Source organism: Pundamilia nyererei, unplaced genomic scaffold, assembly GCF_000239375.1.
Source record: "Pundamilia nyererei isolate P.nyererei 1_Seehausen unplaced genomic scaffold, PunNye1.0 scaffold00045, whole genome shotgun sequence".
Taxonomy (NCBI): Eukaryota; Metazoa; Chordata; class Actinopteri; order Cichliformes; family Cichlidae; genus Pundamilia; species Pundamilia nyererei.
In genome coordinates this window covers 3,622,739-3,633,024 of record NW_005187446.1, presented here as the reverse complement: position 1 = coordinate 3,633,024, position 10,286 = coordinate 3,622,739, and the positions used below count along the sequence as shown (strand labels likewise).

Sequence of the window (10,286 nt, the reverse complement as noted above, 5' to 3'; positions counted from 1 at the left end):
TCCACCTGAAACTTCGTTTGATGAGTAAATCATTTGCACAGACACAGCATGTTTCCCTCATGTGAAAGACAAATCAGATTTTTATTAAATATCATTCACATCCACACTTCCACAGAGACCTGCCTCCTGCTAAAACTGTACAGTACATTCATTTAGACCAGATTTTGCAGATCACGTGAGCTGTGTTTCAACTGCCTGTTGCTGACCGTAGTACAGAGAGATGTCCAAGAGCAGGTCAGTGTTCCTTTGGTTACCCTATTTAATGATTATCCAAGTCTGAGGTGCATCAACACTTGGATTAGTGGAGGGGTGGAAAAAAGAAAAGAAAAAAGGGGGCGATATCTTGGCTTTGTTAAGGCATGATTGTCCACAAACAACTTCCTTTCTTTAATTCATGAACAAAAATGAATATAAAGCACTTTACTGGAGTATATATTTACAGTACGGATAAGCACTACTGTTCACAATGACAACAATCATGATTAGGAATTTAACAAATCACTTTTTTTTTTAAATTTATTTTTCTTCTACCTTTTCTTTTCTGCAGAACTGGCCTAAAGTGAAGTCTTTCCATTCTGTTCTTACGTCTGCGTTACATCAGAGGCACATTAACATGATCTGGCCTTTGTTAGACCAAAAAAAAGGCCTAGCTTTAAATCACACATAAACACATCAATGTGATGCAAAAAAAGCAAATGTGGGAAGAGTTACAGTATAACAAGTAAGAACTAAACAAAACAGACCTTTGGGAGAATACTTTAAATTAAAATACCATTCTCATTGAGAACCTTTGCAGATAATACAGCTTGCACTTCACTGGTTAAAACTGTTATGATTCTGCTTGCTCATTCGTCTCATTACTGAGAGGCGCTGAGTGGCTTAGTTGTGAGGGAGGCTTGTGAAATAAGCAGAAACAATCTTTCAAAGGCTACTTTGACATTTGCTTCTGCACCTGCTTCTGTCCCTCAGTTATGTACTGTAAATCTCAAGCATTCATTAACATAACCACCACACACTGTGCGCTCAAATATCTCACCAGTAAATCTTAATTTATGGCTGAGAAAGTTCATGTCATAAGACGATATGTCGCTTCCTGCAGAGATCCGGATGTAACTGATGCATTTTGAGACACTGTGCGGGTAAAGTTTTTTTAATTTAAATAACAGTCTTTGTGTTCTCTCCAGAAAAGCACACAGTGTGTACAGTTTGTGTGTCTGGTACACGCAGTAAATATAGAATTCATCCATCAGATGTTTACGTTTCACTTAATCTGGTTGGTTTCCTTGGCAATAGAGGTTGGGCCCGGACTGTTGGATGAACTGGCACGAGATGCAATAACCTTCCAACCAAACAGAGCTTCCTGTTGGACAAAGAAAGAAAGGTTATGTTTTAGCTTGGTGTTAGAAGAGTTGCATCACACAGATATAAAAGTGCTAGTGTGTATTGTTGCATTTGTTATATAACTGTTGTGTTACTGCTACATCATAAAACCTCAAATGACCTGCACGGTCCCCAGAGAAAGGGTCCAGCCTCCAGGTGAGTCTCCCCCCTGGGACTTTGATGCTGTGGGGGTTAAAACGCCAGAACTGGTGGCCTGAGCTGAAACTTGAGACGCAGGAGCTTCTGCATCTGGTGCCAAAGCTGGTAAGGTTTGTGTGACTGAAGCAGGGATCATCTGTGTGTTCTGAGCTGGTGCCGCAACCGTTTCCTCTTCGATTGGTGTTTCTTGAGAGCCGCCCAGAATAGACGAAGAGTTTGAAAGTGGTGGAACCGACACAGAGATGAAACTGGGTGCTGGGCTGCACTCCCCTGAGGTGCTGGGGGGAGTGTGAGTATGCTTCTTCCTGCGGAGCGTGTCAATCCAGCTGGAGCTATGTCTGGAGGCAAAGGATGCCAGGGCCAGAGACGAGAGCCTCATATTTTTCCCTGATGTGATTAGCTCTCCAAAGCCTTCCTGATGGGCGAAGGCATAGCCGGATCTCCTTGAACCACCACGGGCACCCAGACGGCCCTCTGACACACTGCCGGTACCACGCCAAGCGCTTCCAGTGTTACGACCTGGCGGCTTTCGTCTCTTCTGCCGCACCAGCTGAGTGTAACGAACCTGGAGAACGATGAGACAGGAAATGGGACATCGTTTCAGCTTATAGGAACACGGCTAGTTCACCATAGCCACACAAATAAGATCATCCAAAAACGAAAAAAAACAAAAACAAAAAAAATTCCCCCAAAACAAAACAAAAACTCAAACGAATATTTATGCCATTTGACAACAAAATAAAAACTGAAAGTTTCAGTGAAACTTTCAGTTTTAGGACTTCTAAACCATCACATTTTTTCAAACTTTTATGCATCCTGCCTTATTTTTAGTCTTTGTAGTCTTTGCATCTATCCAGCAGTTCATCAAACTATTTCTGCTGCTTTTAAAATCATGTTTTAGGTCATCGAAACCCAGAACATTTTGCACTTAACTCAAAATTAACCTCATCATAAAAAAAAATCTGTAATAGTGACTGTTGAGAAACTACATGCAAATCAAAGCAGGAACTTCTTCACAACATCTTGACATCGGCTACGGTTGGATGCACGGCTAAGCTCAAGACATAACGTCTGATAAAGCCACACACTTATGTTGGATGAATTTACTGAAAGCAAGTCATGACATTAGGGGAAACTGATTAGGTCAATATTTGCAGGGTATTAAAGTGCACTGTGACAGTTAGCAATTAGTCCCGACCACCCCACACAAAGACACACAAAGATAAAATGTTTTTACACATGCAGTTAATCATTGCACAGAGTTCAAACTGACGTTCTAGAAAGACTGTAAAGCATGTTGCAAGGAAGAAGATGGAGACATCAGTGTTAGAAACGCTGTGTTTTTGTGTGTTTTCTCACCGTGTCTGAGAGTTGAGGTTTGAGGTCCAGCTTGAGGAAGCGGAACGCCAAAACTGGAACTATGCATATTGCTGTTGCCAGTGCAATCGTTAACCACACGACTGGCTGCAATAATGTGCTCTGGGCACTACCTGCACTTACAAACAGACAGAGAACAGACAAATGTGTTTTAGACATGTCTTGCTTTTCACTGTGTACACATGATTATTATTATTATCTCCAACAGTAATGCATTTGGTGCAATGAAGTGATATCAGATTATACAAAATCAATCTATTCTCAGTACTGAAACTTACTTGTGTTTAGTTTTTAGACTCACAAAATAGATTTTCATTACAAAAAAGTACGTAAATTATCGATGAAAACAAATCGGTGTTGGCAGAATGATATCGGCTAAGAAGAATTGCAGTATTTGATTTGCTGGTACACATGTGGCTGAGAAATGGGAGCAGGGACGAACCTACAAAGTGGAACTGATTAGGAAAGATCCTGAAGAGGGTCTGACTGTGCAGAGCAAACATGATGATGAAATAGGAGCCCAGAGAGCCCCACACAAACACATGGTTGAACACTGTCCAGAAGCCGGTATCGAGAACAATCTACAAACACAGACATGCAAGCAAAACAAAAAGAATAAACCCCCAGAAAACAGCAGATGCTCACAGTTAATATGCCACTCCTGAACAATTAATTGTTATACAACGCTGAGCTTGCCACTTCCCTGCATTTCTTTATATTTTGCTAGTAAAATGGGAAACAGGTGCAGCAGTTTATTGAAATCTGTGCAAATATACATGGAAATACAGGATATAAGCATTAATACACAATTCTAATGAGTTTGAAAATTAATATTGTGTATGACCATCTTTAATCTTCATCTCAGCCTGAGCTCTCTTAGACAAGCTTTCTTGTAATTTCTTTAAGTAGTCTTCAGGAATATTTCCAGGCTTCTTTAAGTAGAGCCTCAAAGCTCTACTTTGGATCTTGGCTTCCTTTTGTTCTGTTCTCTGTCGACATGATCCCATAATCCTTCAGTAATGTTGAGATGTGAGCTCTGGGGAGGCCAGTCCATGACTCATAGTGTTTTTAGGTGCACCTTTACTGCATTCCCAGTGTCTTTGGGATCACTGTCATGCTGAAAAATGAAGCTGTTGCCAATCAGATGCTTTCCCGATGGTACTGCATGGCGGGTCAAAATCTGATGGGACTTTTCTGTGTTTCACCAATTTTGACAAGTTCTCCAAGACCACTGGCTGAAATGCTGCTATAAACCATGACAGAGTCTCCACCGTGTTTTATAGATGACTCACTGTTCTCCGTACGTATTGATGATGATTTGAAACAAAAATTTCACATTTGGATTCATCCTTCCATAAAGCCTGATGCCACTGATTATTTTAGTTCAGTTCATGTGTAAATTGGCACACTTCTTCTTAAGGAAGAGAGAGTTTCTCATCCACTGAGACCACCTTTGATGAACAGTAGATGGCTAAACTGCAGCGCCAGATGCATCTCTATTTCTTCACGATGTTATTTTCAATACAAATGAAAAATAAGAACCTTCTCTGAAAGTGATTAAGTACAAAGACTAGATGAGAAGAAACTGGGAATGTAATTTAAAGAAAAACCTTGCAAGACCAGAAATGACAGAACGTCTGGCTCCTTTGAAGTAAAATATAAAGAAATGAGGGGTGGCTCAACACTTTTGCACAGCACTCTGTGAGGCAGTCGCCTGCTTAAAGCACTCTACAGTTCCTCACCTGTACACTGACCACAATAACCAGGGCTGTCGCTGTGGTGACTGCAAAGGTCTGGTAGTCAGCGAGGGGTACTCCGTTGCTCTGAGTGGCATTGGACAGGACAGCATATGGAACAAAAAACAGCACCACTGATGTGTAGATGCCCTGGGCAATGCAGATGAAGAACTCTCTCTTGTTGAAGAGGAGGTTGAGCTGCCCGGGCTCATACAACTTTGGATATTCCAAACTTCTGTGATCAGGAACATCCTGCATTCATAGAGGAAGTGAGACGCTGCGTTTACTAAAATAACATTATATAGAAACTACAGCCAAAACTTGTGGCTTGGTGTTCTGAGCAAAATGCTAACATCAGCATGTGAAAACAGTTCCATATTTCATGCTAATCCTGAGTACTGTCACCTCAGTTAAAAGGATGTGGTGTTGAACTTGATTGTCTGGGACCTTTTTGTGTCTGTTCTGGTTTTCTCCCACAATGTGTGCAGTATTTTTAGCCACGGTCCAACAGACTCTGGCCAAAAACGTGTCTTATATACATTTTTTAAAAATTCACGAGACAGATTTCAAATGCAAAAGAAAATTATTTTCTGATTCATGAAACTTCATGGAGTTTTATAAAAACGAAATGTAAAATAAAATCTTATGAGAGCTCAATACAAAGGAATAAATGTGAAAGACCTGGTCAAATATCCCCATGGCCAGCACAGGGAGGGAGGTGTAGACAATGTTGAAGAGTGTGATGAAGTACTGATCGTATACGGTCTACAAAAAAACACACACAAACAGAGTTATAATCATGACTGTAACCCTTTATAGTATGCTTTAATCATAACCTCTACTCTCTGACCTGGGCAGAGAAACCACAGAAGAAGCCAAACCAGAAGTGCACCATGGTGAAGGCAAAGTTCTTGTAGAAGAAGTAGCAGAGGAAACGGCACATACGCAGGTAGGACCAGCGGCCGTGGACCAGCAGGAGGCGCTGTAGAAAGCGGAACTGGGAAAAGGAGTAGTCACTGGCTAGCACAGCCTGGATGCCCTCCTGACCTGAGATACCAACTCCAATATGAGCACCTGGAAGCGTGCAGATGAAATGAAAAGACAAATTCAAGAGATTTTTTTCCCCCCATTTTTCTATACAGACAGTGCTGGGAAAAAGGATTTGACCCCTTCCTGATGTCTTAGTTTTTATACATATTTGTCACACTTACACGTTTCAGATGATCAAAGATATTTTACTTTTACTAGACAACTCTAAATCTTTCATTTTTTTGTGTGTTTTTTGAGCCACTCCGAGGTGGACTTGCTGTGTGTTAATTGTCCTGGTGCATAACCCAAGTGAGCCTGAGCTTCAGGGCACGAACTGATGGCTGGAGGTTCTTCTTCAGTAGAGAGCAGAATTTATGCTTCCATGAATTATAGCAAGTCGTCCTGAAGCAGCAAATCAACCCCAGATCACAGTACAACCACCATGTATGATTATTGGTATGATGTCCTTTTTATGAAAAGCTGTGTTAGTTTTATGCCAAAGGCACTCAAACCTTTAAAAAAGTTCAACTTTTGTCTCATCAGTCCACAGAATATTTTCACAAACATCAAGATGTTTTTGATAATTGATGTTTGTGAAACAAGCCTTTGTGTTCTTTTTGGTCACTAGTGGTTTTTTAACTTTTGAAAGTGGTGGAACTTTTAACTTTTGAATTCACCCATTGATGCCCCACTTATTTGCCCCAGTGTAGACAATGGTAAAAGTTTCACACTGTTTTTTTCTCAGATGTGTATGATATCAATGAGAGGGGAAAACCAAAATGGTGCACTCATCTTTGACACCTCACACGCCTACTGTTCAAACCTTCTGTTTATCAAGAGCAGGCAGTCAGAAGAAAGACTGAAATAAAACAACTGTTGCATAAAGGACCAGAGCATAATAATAAATAAATTGGATTATTATAAACTGCGAATAATATAAAGCTACTTGCAGAGTCCAAGAGTAAAGAAATAGAGTACAGGGACATATGGACACAACAGGTTACCTTTAGGCCCTGCTGTCTGTATTTTACACAATCTAATAAGTGAAAACTGTGGCAAAAGCTAACTCTAGCTAATAAAACTTTATCATTTTCTAACGGAGAACCTTTCCTCTCGGTTATGAGCTATAGTTAATGCCATGTTGAATAACTTAGCAACGTTAGCATGCTCATTACCTTCCTGTCGAGAAGACTAATGCCACATAACATTATGTGGAGGAAGAAAGCGGTAGCCAGAAAATGTTTTCACAACTTGGGAACCCAAGGTTCCCACAAACTTCCCACAAACTTCCCACTAACTGCTGGTAACTGATTGGGAAACCAGCATTACCATCAGCAAAACCATAATTCTCAGTTTAACTTGAGTATGTGATTCCATTTTCAATAGCTGGACAAAAAGAGCACAGAAGGGGGAAAAACATTTGATTGTTTCGAGATTTTTAAATCAGAAATTACAGGAAGTGAACCAATCCTTCTCCTCACTGCTGCACTGATTGCATTTCTGTTTTGCACTTGCATGCAGATATGTAGACATGATGTACATCCACAGACAAACACACACAGGCTGATGCACTTACAACACACTGATTACAAGACATGCAGAGAAACAGAGCACTGAGGTATTAATAGTTTTCTCTTTTAGTTTGCCTTTAAGCTTAGAAATAAATATTATGAAGCAATGATTGACAGTATAGTTCAGTCTTAGTACAATTATTTGTACAGTGAACAGTTCAAACACAAGCCTCCTTTCTATTAAACACAAATACGTTTTCTTCTAAACATCTTTTCAAAGCTTAACAGGACATATTTGGTGTTTTGGGATTTTAGGAGTGACACTAAAATTAAATGTGACTTCTGTCGATTTGTTTTGTTTGTCGGCGTCACATCCATCTATAAGCAGTGAACAAATAATTTGTAAATAAGGCTTAAAAGAACACTGACAACCAAACCTTTACCTCAGGAGGACTCCTGCAACACAGATTTCCACATGACCTACATCACTACTAGGAACAGCGTGCAGATAAACAACTTCTACAGCCGCACTTCTGCTTAGGATTTCCATTGCTTAAAAGTAGACAAGCCACCCAAATGGCTAAACCCAACTTCTCTCTTCTTTTCTGAAAACAATATTTCAGTTACACTTTTGCACAACTCACTTTTGATCATGCTGATGTCATTAGCACCGTCTCCTATAGCCAGCGTGACGGCCTTCTTGCGCTTCTTGATGAGCTCCACCACCTGAGCTTTTTGCAGTGGCGTGACTCTGCAGCAGATGACCGCTTTGCACGCGCACGCTGTCGACACAAACTCTGCCTCCATGTCTGCTTCGAGAGCGTGGGCCTACCACAAGACAACGGAGAGAGGTTTTAGACGTTCAGGCGGTAAAAGGAGTCCAAGTTGCTGCTTTGAAGAAAAGTACTTAATGAGAAAGAATTGTTTTTATGTAACTAAGCTTAAATTTCTGTGACAGATATCATGCAGGAGTGTTATTCATACCAGACTGTGACCGTTGATTACGATGGCAAACTCTCCTGAGATGTTGTCCATTAAGTTAGAGAGAGGCAGAGGAGGAGGAAGGGGAGAGCCATGCAGCTGCTTCCCCACTCCTCCTCCACTTCCACCTGCCGTATCACCTCCTTCTTGTCCTTCTTTGAATCCATTTCCATTGAAACATGGCTCCCTCCATCCCTGCATTCCCTCCTCTTTAACTCCATCTCTGGTACGTGACAGCTCAATCATCCTTTCCCTCGCTCTTCTAGAGAGGAAGACAAACAAAGCCCACATCAACAGTGTCTATCTGCATCACAGAGACATAATTACATGACAACATGATCATGCACAGCAAAAAAAAAAGAGATCTGAGTGTGGGATAAGGAATATAGACTCACAAAAGCAAGTACATAAGGGATAGTTGGAAAAGTAACATGGATGTGAAGAAGATTAGTGATAATGGCAGGTTTTATCCTGAGCCTGATATTCCAATATAGGCTCTTTATAACTTGAATAATTGCACTTTCCAAGTGAATTTGAACATTGCACAAAGAACATCAAAAATACCAGTTTAGAGTTCTTCTGTCTTTGAAAGATAATTTTATTCTTTTGCACCATTACACTGGATTTGCTCACTTTCTAAACTGACTTCATAGTTAAGGGATATGTTGCAATGCTGCTCATATTTAACCTTGTGAGTTCTCAGCCATAATCAGTGATGACTGGAACTCTAACCCTTTGCTATCAGTTCATGTCATGATGATCACTGAAGTCTGGGAAAAATCTCTTTCAATTATTCCTTTTTGCTTTTATCTAAAATGTCAGGGTCATGAATCAGTCCTCACAGGGTGAGCTGGATGATTTGACTAGAAATGAGTCAAGAAGCTCTGGTCACTGTCGAGTGATTCTCACAGAGTAGTTGGAACATTTTGCTACCACACCTACCGACTTCAATCATGCATACATTTCTTAGTTTCTGCCCGCCCGTCATCTGGAGTTTAGCATTTATCTCGATCCCACAGTGTACAGTCTAGTACAGTGTGCACATAACCAGACTGACCTGAGTTCTTGCCGTACGCTCTGGACGGTGTGGCCACTGATGATGAAAACCTCGGTCATATCATCTGTCAGCATCTTGCAGGAGTAGCCTATGTTTACAGCCGTTTCTGTGTGAAGGAATGGGAGAGGATCTAACAAATACAAGTGCTGTTTCAGTTAAAAGCTATTTGCTAATGTACTGCTCGTCGTTTCGGCTACTTCTCCCTTTGCAAGCATGCCTCTGGCCTTAAACTATAATAGCTGCTGCAGGCATGTCAGTCAACATGTCCCTTTATTTTTCATTCACTGCACTCATTCCTACAGCCTACGGTCCTTTGGTGATGACAGAATACATGATAAACTTCCAGAAATCAATTTTTCCAGTGCTAGCCCAGTAAATAGGTTCAGACTACAAAAACAAGAGGGGTGTAGCAGTACTGTATGTTTACATGAATGACAATACACCCACATAGTCAAGGTGCAAATAGATGCACTGATGCTTAAAGTTTTCAGTTTCAACAACCTCCTCATCACAAGGATGCTGCTCTATAATTAGTTTAAATTGTGCAGATTCTTTTGCTTTTTAAACCCTTGTCCAAACGGTTTAAATGTTTTAAACATGCACACTAAGTTCTGAAAGCTGGTGCAAAACTGTGTGCATCTCACCCTGTTTATCTCCAGTAAGAACCCAGATTTTAATGTTAGCCAGAGAGAGGACAGCAATGGTCTCTGGAACGCCTTCCTGCAGCTTGTCCTCTATAGCAGTGGCACCCAGAAGCTAGAAACACAGGCCGAGAGAGAGAGAGAAACACAAACAAATAAATTCCATATTTAAGGAAATTTAAGACGGGCTTAAATGCAACTTTGTGTTAACACTATGAGTAGAAAATCCAAACTCAAAAGCATACGTGTGCTCCAAATATAGAAAGTAAAAGAAAGGAATTTCCCTCGAACTGCTTAAGTTTCAGTGATCCCAACAAGTTCCCCTTGCTCATTGCAACATTTTTACTTTATTTGAACTCTTTACATGAAGGGCAAACGGGCCTACACACACACACACACACACACACACGCACAC

The 10,286-nt window shown here is 40.7% G+C and overlaps 1 protein-coding gene across 2 annotated transcripts in view; it reads right to left on the bottom strand.

The window, feature by feature from the left end:
• Positions 1-57: 57 nt before the first annotated feature.
• Positions 58-10,286, bottom strand: part of atp8b2 (ATPase phospholipid transporting 8B2) — a 28,313-nt gene continuing 18,084 nt past the window's right edge. For both annotated transcript variants that reach the window (XM_005732123.1, XM_005732122.1), the window contains 11 exons: positions 9,875-9,986; positions 9,231-9,336; positions 8,177-8,435; positions 7,837-8,020; positions 5,503-5,726; positions 5,334-5,417; positions 4,659-4,904; positions 3,359-3,497; positions 2,899-3,029; positions 1,502-2,104; positions 58-1,360 (listed from right to left, as the gene is read on the bottom strand). In XM_005732123.1, coding sequence (XP_005732180.1) covers positions 1,262-1,360; positions 1,502-2,104; positions 2,899-3,029; positions 3,359-3,497; positions 4,659-4,904; positions 5,334-5,417; positions 5,503-5,726; positions 7,837-8,020; positions 8,177-8,435; positions 9,231-9,336; positions 9,875-9,986 — 2,187 coding nt within the window. In that variant the 3' untranslated portion in view covers positions 58-1,261. The remainder of the gene's footprint in view (positions 1,361-1,501; positions 2,105-2,898; positions 3,030-3,358; positions 3,498-4,658; positions 4,905-5,333; positions 5,418-5,502; positions 5,727-7,836; positions 8,021-8,176; positions 8,436-9,230; positions 9,337-9,874; positions 9,987-10,286) is intronic.